The sequence below is a fragment of the Mobula hypostoma genome, chromosome 17 (assembly GCF_963921235.1).
Source record: "Mobula hypostoma chromosome 17, sMobHyp1.1, whole genome shotgun sequence".
NCBI classification, from domain to species: domain Eukaryota; kingdom Metazoa; phylum Chordata; class Chondrichthyes; order Myliobatiformes; family Myliobatidae; genus Mobula; species Mobula hypostoma.
Window position 1 is genome coordinate 34,120,887 of NC_086113.1, and position 14,422 is coordinate 34,135,308.

Here is a 14,422-nt window from a genome sequence, read left to right on the forward strand (position 1 = left end):
CGTCAGCAAACCTCTGGTGTCATAGCATGTCCATAACTCGCTGACCCTAACCGTATGTCTTTTGGAACACAGAAAGGAGCTGGACCACCCAGAGGAAACCTACATGGTCATGGGGAGAACGTGCAAACTCTATAGGGACAGTGGCAGGAATCATACCCCGATCTTACAGCCGGCCCTGAAAAGCATTGCGCTAACCACCACACTACTGTGCCACCCTGAATATTACAGAAATAACCATTACCATGTGGGTTGTTAGTGCAGTGGAGAGTTCTCTTGTCAGAGGTCAGATGAAGCATGACACCAAGGTTCTAATTACCCTTTACAGTGTCTTGGGCCACTCTTTATCAAGTAAGAATCTGGACAATGCGCACAAATTGGTTATCACCTATGCTCATGCTCTTTTAAAGAGGCACTGCATTTGCTGTAATGTGCTTTGAGGCATGCTTATGAAACATGGTTTCCTCGGGTGCGTAGATCTAGGGAAGACAATCTCCAGCCCCACCAAATATGTGAGATTGAGGTGTGATTCCCTCCCACCCCCAAACCCTGTTTGTGTGGACACTGTGTAGCTTGCTACCTTGTTACAAATTAGTGCCACGAAATAACAGACGATACACTGCATACGATTGAAGGATTTATTTTTATCATTCTTAATTTGACTAAAGAGTTAGTAAAGAAAAGTACAAAATAAAAGGCCTGTTTTAATGAAACAGTCTAATGTGCACAGGTTGGAGCTCACAGTTTCCCCAAGTCACTGATCCTCAATCGATCTCACCCTAGGCTTCGTTGAATCATGGTCCCACTCCGAGTTGAATCCTACGACCTCTTCTCTCTTCCCTCTTCATCTGCTCTCGAACAAAAGCCCTGAGCCCAACCTTAGTGTCCCTCACAAGAGAAACTTCCCCTTCAATTCGATCATCCTAATTGGATGTTCTCCTCATCTCTTGTCTTCAACAATAACACACACATAAGCTGAAAACAAGCAGCTGTCACAGAACTGCCAAAATGAAATACATACAACATAACAGTAAAAATATGAACCAGGACATTACACTTAGACTGTAAAAGTCACTATATCAGTACAATTTCTTTCAGTTTCTTCTGTTAGATTATGTTCAGATAACAATGTTTAATATGCATATAGAAATTAAACTCATGTATTTGTGCAAAATATAAGCAAAAGATTTTGAAAATTATTTTCTGTTCTAGGAGCATAGTAATTTCATAAGTTATGGCTGGGAATGTTCAATCCTATAAAATGTTTGTGGTGAGACTTTTAAATATACAAACGTATGATGTTTTTTAATACTAACATAATAGCATAGCAACAATTTCTGTTAGGCAATCCATCAATTTGATTTGATTTATCACTCTCGCCAGCAATTGTATTCTTTTGATGCATTTCTAATAATCATGTCATGTACACATGAAATTTTTGCAGGTTTCCTTTTCCACAACGTTCTCAGTTATCTCCTTTGAACACAGAGTAGAACATAGAGTAGAACAGCACAGTACAGGTCCTTCAGTCCACTAATGTTATGCCTACTTATATAAACCTACTCCACAATCAAACTAACCCTTCCCTCCTGCACAGCTCATAACTTCCTACTTCTCTTACATTCACATGCCTATCTAAGAGCCTCATAAACAGCCCTATTTCATCAGCCTACACCACCACACCTGGAGGTATATTCCAGGCATCTACCACTCCGTGTGTAAAGAACCTACCTTTGACATCTCCCTAAAGTTAATTCCATTCATCTTAAATACACACACCTTGGTATCGGTCATTGTCACCCTGGGGAAAAAAATGCTGGCTGTAAAGTCAATCTATGTGTCTCATAATCTTATACATATCTCTATCAAGACCCCTCTCATCCTTTTTCACTCCGAAGAGAAAAGCCATAGCTTGCTCAACTTAACCTCATAAAACATATTCTCTAATCCAGATAGCGTCCTGGCAAATTTCCTCTGCACCCTTTCTAAAGCTTCCACATCCTGCCTCTTAAGAGGCAAGGAGGAATAAACACAATACTTTTAAGTGTTGTTTAACCAGAATTTTATAGAGCTACAACATTACCCTGAAGTTTTTGAATTCAATCCCTTGACTTATGAAGGCCAGCACACCGTACAACTTCTTATCCACCTTATTAACTTGCGCAGCAACTTTGAGGGATCAAAGACCCCTCTGTTCTTCTGCAGTGCTAAGAATCCTGCCATTAACCTTATATTCTGCCTTCAAGTTTGATCTTCCAAAGTGTATCACTTTACACTTTTCCAGATTGAACTCCATCTGCCACTTCACTGGCCAGCTCTGCATCCTATCTATATCCTGTTATAACTCACAACAACCTTCTACACTCTACAGCACCACAAACCTTCATGGCATCTGCAAATTTACTAATCCACTCTTCCACTTCTTCATTCAAGTCATTTATAAACATCACTAAGAGTAGGGGCTCCAGAACAGATCCTTTCAGAGCACCATTAGTCACCAAACTCGAGGCAGAATGTGCTCCATCTACTTCTGCCTTCTGTGAGCAAGCCAGTTCCAAATCCATACAGCCATGATTCCATGGATTCTATCAATATAGTGATAAATTATATCTGTTTGTCCATGTATACGTAAAGAATTTCATAATATGCAAAAAAGTAAAATGATTCATCATTAAAATGTTTAACTATAGTGACCTTTTTTCTTTTTCCAGATGGGAAGGTCATGGTAAAGATGAAGTGGGCAAGTGTAAGGAAACAAACCAAATCCATATAAGGGTGGATCCCAAGTACTACCGACCTACAGAAGTGGTAAGAATATTCAAAAACAAAGAATAAAGCATGATTCTGTTAGAGTGAATTGCATCAATTTACTGTTTCTAATGTTGCTTTTTGAATCGTCTGAAATTGCAACTTGGTTCCAAAAATACTGTAGGTCAGTAGGTGGTGTTAGATCCACTTATAATAATTACACTCTCACTATTGCTGTCAATTCTGAAGTATATCATTTGATGGTTTACACTTGTCTCTGATTTTATTATATTGTGCTCAGTTCTGTTTTAATTGTTCAACATAATTTCCTTTATATTTGTCTGTTTTCTTCATTTTGCATTTATGAATTTCCTTTTCAAAAATGAAATGAACAAGAATTTGCTAATTATTTAATAGTTCTTTTTTATACTTTCTGACAATACACTAAAAAGTAGCAAAAATCAACCTTGCCAATTAATGACAATATGCCTACTCCCATTCATCAGCAACTTGATAGGAAATGTCATCAACATTACCACCAGACTTTACTTAGTGACAATTCACCACTCATCCATGCCCAATTACTCAGATTATAGTTGTCAGTGAAGCACTGTCCAAAATGATTGGAATTTGTTCATATTTTCTACCAATCAGATTGAACTCCTGCAAATATCTGGTGTTGATTGCCTTAATTTAGAGCCACAAATGCAATCTATTGTAAAGTATGCTATATTATGTATACGAGTGAGTGTTTCGGTGTTCTTGACAACCTGATGCACACTACATTTCGTGTGGTTGCATCTGTTTTACAACTATTTGCTGGTGTCGGTCTACTAGCTTGAAGGTTTGAAGCAGTAGTGATGAGTTCATGTAGGATATTTAAAAACATTGCTATTTGAGAATCAAAAGTTCTTTTTCAAACTCATAAAATCGATAAATTGGTTTATTATTGTCACATGTACCATGGTACAGTGAAAAACTTGTCTTGCATACCATCCATACAGATCAATTCATTACACCGGTGCATCGAGGTGGTACAAAACAATAACAGAATAAAGCACAGAATTACGTGTTGCGGTACAGAAAAATTGCAGTACAGTTGGAAGAAAGGTACAAGCACTCAGTGAGGTAGATCATGAGTCAGATCCATCTTATCGTACTAGTCTTATAACAGTGAGACAGAAGTTATTCTTGAGCCTGCTGGTACGTGCGTTCAAGACTTTGATGCAAGACAGGGTGGGAAGAAATGAGAGTCTCCAGGGTGGAAGAAAGAAGAGTAGACAGGGTCCACGGAGGAGAGGATGACTTCTTTCAAGCACTGAGCTGTGTCCGCAGCTCTCTGTAATTTCTTACAGTGACAGCAAAGCAGTTACTATAACAAGCCATGATGGGCAGAATGCTTTCTATAGTGCATTGATAAATATTGATGAAGGTCAAAGGGCATATGCCAAATTTATACTTTATACTTTATTGTCGCCAAACAATTGATACTAGAACGTACAATCATCACAGCGATATTTGATTCTGTGCTTCCCGCTTCCTGGATTACAAATATGAAATATTAAAAATAGTAAAAATAGTAAAATTTTATAAATATTAAGATTTTAAATTATAAATCATAAATAGAAAATAGAAAAATGGAAAGTGAGGTAGTGCAAAAAAACCGAGAGGCAGGTCCGGATATTTGGAGGGTACGGCCCAGATCCGGGTCAGGATCCGTTCAGCAGTCTTATCACAGTTGGAAAGAAGCTGTTCCCAAATCTGGCCGTACGAGTCTTCAAGCTCCTGAGCCTTCTCCCGGAGGGAAGAGGGACAAAAAGTCTGTTGGCTGGGTGGGTCGTGTCCTTGATTATCCTGGCAGCACTGCTCCGACAGCGTGCGGTGTAAAGTGAGTCCATGGACGGAAGATTGGTTTGTGTGATGTGCTGCGCCGTGTTCACAATCTACTGCAGCTTCTTTCGGTCTTTAATTTCTTTAAAAATTTAAAATTTCTTTAATTTCTTTAACCTCCTGAGGAAGTAGAGGTTCTTTGCCATGACGTCACTATGGTTGGCCCAGAACAGCCTATTGGTGATGTTCACTCTTAGAAACCTGAAGCTTCTCAACCCTTTGACCTCTACACTATTGATGTAAATAGGAGCATGTACACCACCCCCTCCTTCCTAAAGTCAGGGACAAGCACTTTTGTTTTACTGACATTGAGGGAATTGGTTCTTGTCATGAACCACGTCATGAGGCTATCTCCTTCTAGTATTCCAACTCATCATTATTTGAGATGTGGCCCACTACGGTGTCATCACCCGCAACTATTAGAACAGAATCTGGTCAGGCGCTCATAAATGTACAGGGAGTAGAGTAGGGGATAGAGGGATGAGAATGAAGCCTTATAAAGCACCAGTTCTGGGAATTATTGTGGCAAAGATGTTCCTGCCTATCCTTGCCAATTGCAGTCTGTGATCAGGTAAATCAGTAGATCTGATTTGTCACACTTATTAAAGAGACCCCTGCTAGCTTTAGACTAAATATCAGCACATTTTATGTCAAATGATATTTTACTCAATACCAAGCTACTAATTAATGAAAAATATTTATTTTGTTAATTATCAAATAATCTTTCATTTGTGTAGAAGTCCCACCAATTGCTTTATGTGTGAGGGAGAATAAGTATATATTGAAGAGCCAAAGACTGCAAATTCATTGCCAAAAAACGGAAATGATGGAAAAAAACAGCAGAGCAGACAGCATCTGTAGGTAGATAACTTTTCCTCAGAACTGCAGAAATAAAAAAAAAAATCACAAAGTGTTCTGGAAACATTATGTTTTAGGACGTTGTCGGTTGTGGTTAAGCTGGTGTGCTTCACAATTTGAAAACAAGATATTCTGGAGATGCTGGAAATCTGGCGTAATGCACATAAAATGCTGGAGGAACTCAGCAAGTCAGTCAGCATCTATACAGGGGAATAGTCGCTATTTTGGGCTGATCAGAACTCTAATGATGAAGGGTCTCAGGGCAAATCATTGACTGTTTATTTCATAGTCAAACTTTATTGATCCCGGGGAAATTGGTTTTCGTTACAGTTGCACCATAAATAATTAAATAGTAATAAAACCATAAATAGTTAAATAGTAATATGTAAATTATGCCAGGAAATAAGTTCAGGACCAGCCTATTGGCTCAGGGTGTCTGACCCTCCAAGGGAGGAGTTGTAAAGTTTGATGGCCACAGGCAGGAATGACTTCTTATGACGCTCTGTGTTGCATCTTGGTAGAATGAGTCTCTGGCTGAATGTACTCCTGCGCCCACCCAGTACGTTATGTAGTGGATGGGAGACATTGTCCAAGATGGCATGCAACTTGGACAGCATCCTCTTTTCAGACACTACCGTCAGAGAGTCCAGTTCCATCCGCACAACATCACTGGCCTTAGGAATGAAATTATTACAGACTGATTAGAAATGAAACACACCTTAAGTTTCAGAGAAGGAATCTGATTCAGATAGGGATGTGAGACAGGGTGTGTCATAAGGTATGAGTCAGGATGGTGACTCATAAAAGTCAAATGACCCAGAAGATGAGCGTAACTGAGAGAGATGGTGAAGACTTGCTATTAACAGCTGACTGTCTAGAGCAGATGTAAATAAGAGGTTGCTAAAGGCAGTAGAGTAAATTAAACAATGATAGTATGAAAACAAAGAAGGATGGAAATACCCAAAGATTAGACAGCATCAAAGCACAAAGCACAGAACCAGCTAGTTCGTGCACAAAATGGAAGGGATGGTTTTCTGACATGAGCTTCTGGTGAGCTGTCACATCAATTCTCCATCCCACCCCACTCTGACATCTATCACTGTCTATGGCTGTTTAGACACCCCAGTGAAGTCCATTGTCAGGACAAGGAATAACATTTCATTTTCCAAGTTGGTATATTACTGCTCTCAAAAACTGACTTCAACAATTTAAAAAAAAATTGCTGTCCAGACATCATTGCATAGCAGTGTTACTAGGTAATTTCAAAGCCTACTTATCAATCACTTACTACTTTCAATCCAGTTAGTACTCACCTAAGCATTGCAATGGTTTAACTTGTTTTCATACTTGGGAAAGTCATAATATCGCTTTATAGCCACCACATATATCTCTGGCCAATGATGCATTTTCATAATGCAGTGAGTAATTACTATAATAAATCTGACCCATGTCGTAATTTTAGCAACCTCACGGAAAGCTTAGTTAATGCTCGATAAGAAAGTCCTTCTGCTGTTTTCAAGGCACACCATCATTATTTTAATTACTGGAGTACATTTATCATTTCCACTTAGATTCAGCTAAACTTAAAGCACATTAATGGGATAGCTAGTAAAGTCACTTTGCCATCGCCATGATAGCAAAGGTAAGATAAATACTTATTATTTTATATTTGTGCTCATTCATGAACCCATGACTATTACCTCGTTATTCCTTTTTATTTACTTAAGAATTTATAGTAATTGTATGTCTATACACTGTACTTTTTAAGTAGTGTAAGCAGTTTTATATTTATTGTAGGTTTTTTTTTCCAACTCTCAGAAAGCTTGATTGATGCCCCATTCACCACGATTGCAACCATTCAAGATGGCAGCTCACCGGCAACTTTTCAGGGTAGTTAGCAATAGACTATAAAGGCCTTAACTGCAAAACCCAGATTCAGAAGATAAATAAGTAATAATAATAACCTTTTCAACAATTTTCAATTGAAGTTGCTTTGATTTGTATCCTTCTCTGAGCTATATTTTCATCTCTTTCTCAAGAATAGACATTTTCTTTAGTTTGCCTCATATAGTAGCTTTTTGTGATGAAACACTATTATCTCATTCACAATGTACTAGAGTAGAGTATGAAGTCAGCACAGCCTTTTCTTCAATGTAGTTAGCAATTGTTAGCAGCATTCTGCCAGAAATATCCTGTAATTCCTGAGTACTATGTAGTATCAGGATTCCTTTTTTTCAGATCATTTGTGACTTCAATTATGTCATTGGGCTTTCAAATCTGTGAAGCCACTTTTCCCAGAAGATAGAATTGCTGATGGCTTGAAAAGCACACTGATAACATGAGACCAGTTAAGCAAAGTTATTGCTATATTAATAATACATAAATGCACTAAACATACTGAAAACTGTTTATACAAATCTATATTTTCAACATTGGTTGGCTTGCACAGACTCCTATTAGGTTAAGCATTAAAACTTGCCATCACCTCAGTATTTGCAAGTAGACAGACTCATTACAATACAAGATAAAAGGGATCCTACTTAACAAAGTAAAAATTAGCAGTAAAAGTACCTTCTCAGTGTTCAAGATATTAGTACCTGCACTTAAAAATGCATTCATTCATATTGCCATGTTAATTGTGACTGGGAAGTCATTGATACGTGATCAATAGTGTCTGGAAGTTCAACAGATTTATTAAAGAAGGGTTAGTGCATCATGGCACTGTTCATTTGCATTGTTTCGGGCTGCAGCATTAGGATTGTTATTTAAAATTACCATTTTAGTCCAACAGAGCAAACATGTTTTCATGAGGCACACAATCAGGCGTTTGTTCTCCTGCAAAACATGATCTAATGGAATTGTGAACAGGTAGCTGTAAATGTCAGGAAGTACCCAGGTTCATATACTTCTTCCTTGGGAAAATCCTATGTGTCAGGGTGGCTAGGAAGTTTTCAAAGGCCCTCTGCAGGCAAAGTTGAGAGATGGTGTTAGGTCTAGTCTCTGCTCTGTGTGGGCTCCTCAAAATAATTGACCATCACTTTAAGTATTGTGCTCTGTAAAACTGGTTACTTTTATGGGCTGTTCAAGGTAACAGAAAAAAAGGAACTGACATTTACAAGGAAAGTGGCGTCATGCCATGCAACAATTTATTTTAAAGGAACGACTAGACATGTCTACACCAAAGAAGTATGAAACAAACTGGGATTTTGAAAATTATCATTGGGAGAAAAATAATGACCTAATTGTGCTCTCTTATCATTCATGCATCAAAGGGCATTTCTGAAAAATACCTAAACATGTATAATTTGGTACAATCAGAAGCGATGAAAATTTTGTTTTAGAGTACTGCCTGAACCTGTTTGACAAGGATTTGTTGATTGTAAAAAAATTCTCAGATTGACTTTGTTAACAAGCTTTGCCACATCTTGAAAACTGAAGCGTAATCTCTACCTAAAGTTACTCTTTATCCTCTGTTCAGTTTTGCTTTGTTTGGGGATTAGCCATGTTTCAGCAGTTTTCGATGTAAACAATAGGAATCTGTCAAGCAACAGGAGAGGCTCAGGTAGTCAAAACAGAGTTCAGATTATGGAATGTGACAGTATCAATAGTGTGGTAATCCCTCAGTAATCCACCAAAGTAGCAGTTTGGATTATGAGCTTGCATACTATACCTGCTCAATATCTCATTGCAAGAGTTTTCCTCTATTATTTGTAATAGAATCATGAATGTTATTTCAGAATCAAAATCAAGTTTATTTTCACCGGCATGTGTCGTGAAATTTGTTAAATTAGCAGCAGCAGTACAGTGCAATACATGATAATGTAGAAAGAATAAATAAACAAATTACAGTAAGTGAATATATGCATATTAAATAGATTTTAAAAGGTAAATAGTGCAAAAACTAAATAATATATGTTTTTGAAAGAGTGAGGTAGTGTTCAGGAGTTCTGTGTCCATTTAGGAATCATAAGGCAGAGGGGAAGAAGCTGTTCCTGAATCGCTGAGTGTGTGCCTTCAGGCTTCTGTACCTCCTTCCTGACGGTAACAATGTGAAGAGAGCATGCCCTCGGTAATAGAGCTCTATAATAATGGACGTCACCTTTCTGAGGCACCGCTCCTTGAAGCTGTCAGATATCATGGAGGCTGGTACCCAAGATGGAGCTGATTAATTTTAGAACTTTCTGTAGCTTCTTTGGTCTTGTGCAGTAGAAACCTCCCCCCCCCCCCCCCCCATACTGGACAGTGATGCAGCCTGTCAGAATGCTCTCCACGGTACATCTATGGAAGTTTTCAATTGTTTTAGGTGACAAACCAAATTTCTTCAAACTCCCAATAAAATATAGCCTTTTTCTTGCCTTCTTTATAGCTGTATTGATATATTGAGACCAGATTAGATCCTCAGAGATCTTGACACCCAGGAACTTGATCTTGTTCACTCTCTCCATTTCTGATCCCTCTGCGAGGATTGGTTTGTGTTCTCTTGTCTCACCCTTCCTGACGTCCACAATCAGCTCTTTGGTCTTACTGATGTTGAGTGCCAGGTTGTTGCTGCAATGCCACTGAACTAGTGGGTATATCTCACTCCTGTACACCCTCTGATCTCCATCTGAGATTCTACCAGCAATGTTTATGTCATCAGCAAATTTATAGATGGTATTTGAGCTATACCTAGCCACACAGTCATGGGTCTCGAGGGAGTAGAGGAGAGGTCTAAGCACACACCCCTGAGGAGCGTCAGTGTTGATTGTCAGCGAGGAGAAGATATTATCACCAATCTGCACAGATTGTGGTCTTCCAGTTAGGAAGTCGAGGATCCAATTGCAGAGGGAGGTACTGAGGCTCAGGTTCTGTAGCTAATCAATTAGGACTGTGGGAATGATGCTGTTAGATACCAAGCTATAGTCAACGAACAGCATCCTGACATAGGTGTTTGTATTGTCCGGGTGATCTAGGGTCATATGAAGAGCCATTGAGATTGTGTCTGCTGTAGACCTATTATGGCAATAGGCAAATTGCAGTGGATCCAGTCCTTGCTGAGGCAGGAGTTCATTGTAGCCATGACCAGCCTCTCAAAGCATTTCATCACTGTACATGTGAGTGCTACTGGGCAGTAGTCATTAAGGTGACTCTTCTTAAGCACTGGTATAATTGCTGCCTTTTTGAAGCAGTTGGGAATTTCCAACCATAATAGTGAAAGGTTGAAAACATTGCAGGGATTAGTGAATTCTGAATTAAAATGTTTTTGTAGGAGGGAAAGTTTACTTAAGACAGGGGTCCCCATCCTTTTTTGCAACGCGGACCGGTTTATTATTGACAATATTCTTGCCGACTGGCAGGGGGCGGTGGGGGTGAGGTGGTAGGGTTGCCAACGGACAAGAGTAGCAGTCAAATACGTTGTTTACCCGAGAAAGAGTACAATGACCGTGAAACCTTGCGCGGGCGCCAGTGTGCATGCGTGTACGTGCTGATTTTTTTCTACAAATCGTTTTTGGCGATTCTGTTCGGGGGGGTGCGGGGGTTGTTAATCACGACCGGAGTATAGGTGATAAGTGGCTAATACACTCAATTTTGTTTCTAAAAGGATTTATCTGACGAATTTAATATTAAACACACAGTGCATATTTTCCTTGCATGAATATAGTGATAAGTCAATTATCAGGGGAGGACAGAGGAGCTTGAAGTAAGTGTTGAACGAACTTCCAGTAGAAGTGGTAGAGGCAGATTCGATATTATCATTTGAAGAAAAATTGGATAGGTATGTGGACAGGAAAGGAATGGAGGGTTATGGGCTGAGTGCAGGTTGGTGGGACTAAGTTAGAGTAGCGTTCGGCACGGACTAGAAGGGCAGAGATGGCCTGTTCCTGTGCTGTAATTGTTTTATGGTTATGTAAGTCACTTATAAGTCAATAGCATTATAACATTTTAAGTGTTTGGATATTAAACACACAACACATATTTTCCCTGTATGAACACATAAAATCATTGCAATACACCAATATCGCTGAATCAGTGGGAGCCCTGGGCTTGTTTTCCTGCAACAAGGCGCTGATGGGAGACAGCAATACTCGAAGGGGGTTCCTTATGTCCAGTTTATTTCGCAATTTAGTTTTCGTTGCATTCATTGCAGAGATATGTTGGAAATGGAAGCAACGTTTTCAGTGCTTTCGTGGCTGTCTCAGGATATTTAGCCTTGACTTTGATCCAGAATGCCGGCAGAGATGTCATGTCAAACATAATTTTCAGCCCACCGTCATTTGCAAGCTCGAGGAGTTGACCTTCTTCCTGCGCTGACATGGATAACGCGCGGGTAATGACCTTGCGTGTGTTCAAGCTCAACAGTGGGTGTGACAGGGAATGAGGAAAGGTGCAGCTGACTCACATCGCCAAAGCATATCGTTTCCTCGCAGCCCGGTAGCACACGCTTTGTGGCCCGGCACCGGTCCATGGCCCAGTGGTTGGGGACCGCTGACTTAAGATATCACCTTTGACTCAGTTGTTGTATTTGTATACTGCACATCAGATGGCTTTTGGTCCCCATTTCAAAGACTGGTGCACAAAGTCTAAGCTGATACAGGAGTGTAGCATTATACTGTAGGATTTGCCTACTTTAGAACATTTGAAATATCCTATAACACTATTCAATGCACAGCTCAGCTGTACTGTGGGTAATCTGGTTTGTCAGTCATGCATGTTCTTGTTCTAGGGACTGGTATGATATTTTTCTCTATACCACTGTAATGTTTACACATCAAAGGTATTTAACTACGCATGAAAAATCATGATCATCATGTGGCCATTGATGGCATTCTGCTGCTAAGTCTGAAGTAGTATTTTACAAAGTTTAAACTGCTCTATTGGTTTTGTAACCTGTGTCTCTGCAAATACTCCATATTTTCATATCAACAGGTTTTTCAAACTGACCAAATCAGATCGGCCAAATTAGCTTACTGCACTAGTTACAGAGCCTTGAGAAGCAGAGCTGTGCATGTTTGTCACTAACCAGTGGGTGTTTAACAGTGCAATAATTAATTCAATAACATCTAGATTCAACTTCTGGGTTCATTAATACAAAGTCACTACTCTGAATCCATGAAACTGCAGGCTGTTTTGTACTAATTCATTATAAAAGATTAGAAATCTAAGTATTAATCTGTTTCTCTGTTTAAAAATAAGTTAGATACATAGTTCTGCTTGAAAGCTATGCACGATGGTTAAACATCCTTCAATAAAGATCTTAGTTGTTTGAGTCAGCAATACTCTGTGGTGCATTGTTCCATTAACTCCCTTTTATAGCTCTCAGCCTATCATTATTATGAGTAACACCCAGCTCGTTCAAAATATAACAAGCTGTCAAATTAATAACTGTGCAAATCTTGGAGAATGCATATTTTTGAAAGTAGTGCATCAGAGACCCTCTTTAGCCTGTTATAAAGCAAGCCATTGCAATAAGTGTTACTGAAACTTGTAATGAAAATACTGCAGATGGCTTTCTAATACAGATGGAGACTTCTACTGATCCAAAATAAGACAGAACTGATTTATAGTTCTCAAAGCCCCCAAGAGAGAATTTATCATTTAAATTCAGTAAATGTTGGAACTCTTGTGAATAATACTGGAAAATGCTGCAAGATCAGAACTGGCAAATTGAAAATCTAGATGTGTATTTCCACACTCACAGCAGTTTTGCTGTCCTATATCTTACAGTTTGGCTTTTGGTTTTGTCTTTTTTTCTTTCTTCCTTGTTGATCTACATTTTCTTACATCTCCAAACATCTGAGGATCTGTGCTTAACAAGCCTTCTCCGCCCTCTTTTAGTTGTCAGCACCTCTAGTTGTAACACTCAGTCTCTCTTGGTCTCCACCCTATCAAACAAAAACCTTTGTTCTTTCCTCACCTCACCTTTCTGTTCAACTCTGAACATATCTGGTTTCTAACTTTTCCTGTTATGATGAAATATCTTCAACCTAAACTCTGTCTTTATCCGCACAGATACTGCCTGACATGCTGGGTATTTCCAACTGTTTCTGCTTTTATTTCAGATTTTTACTAACCACAGTTTTTATTTTTGTTTTTATGATTCCAAGTATGTATATTTGTAAACACCTGCATTCAGCATAGTTTCTGTTGAATTCCTAATCTATATCTTTGCAATTTCAAGACAGCTGCCTCAAAGTCAGATGCATTCTCTTCTCCCTACACCTGAGATCACAGAAAACTCAGTTCATGTCCTAACTTGCACTGTCCCTCCACCCTTTGTCCCTATGCTCTCTGCCTTGTAGTTCCAATAGCCCTTGTTATACAAAGCATTGATTTTAAAATTCTAGTATTTGTTACTAAGATTCTCTGTGGCCTTCCATTCCCCTTCCTTAATAATGTCCTACCAGAGACTATCTTGTATTTCTTTACAAAATTGAAAGTGTATATTTGACCCATCGAGTCTGTTTAGCTCTCAAATTATTCCCATTCATTCCGTCAGGTCAGTCATCATCTATGGAGAGAGAACCAGTTAAATTTCCAGGTCCAATACTGTTTATCAGAACGGAAAGATAGACCAAAGCCATGCCTGTCCCTTTGTGGAATATGTGGAGCAGTATTTACTTCAATCTTACTTGGGTTCACTCATTCAATTCTATTTCTGGTGCATCAACAACTGAATGCTTTCTGCATTACACAAAATTCAAATATTTCATAACTTTTTTCTTACAATTACTTAGCCACTGAAGCTATGTTAACTATACTCCATTCCTCTCCACCTTTTGTAGGGAATCCATTCCATTCTCCCAGCTCCGCCATCTCTGTCGTATTTGCGCCAGTGATGGGATGTGTTGTACAGGTGCCACTGAAATGGATGGTAACCTTCCTTCTTGTTGAACATGTTCACTGTTGACTGGTGAACACATTCATGAGGAACAGATCCCTTGACCAGGTC

The 14,422-nt window shown here is 39.0% G+C and overlaps 1 protein-coding gene across 1 annotated transcript in view; it reads left to right on the forward strand.

Moving 5' to 3' along the window:
- The window catches only part of gmds (GDP-mannose 4,6-dehydratase), a 668,214-nt gene that overhangs the window by 588,933 nt on the left and 64,859 nt on the right, over nucleotides 1–14,422 (forward strand). The window contains exon 10 of the mRNA XM_063069704.1: nucleotides 2,709–2,805. Within this exon, the coding sequence (XP_062925774.1) occupies nucleotides 2,709–2,805 (97 nt within the window). The remainder of the gene's footprint in view (nucleotides 1–2,708; nucleotides 2,806–14,422) is intronic.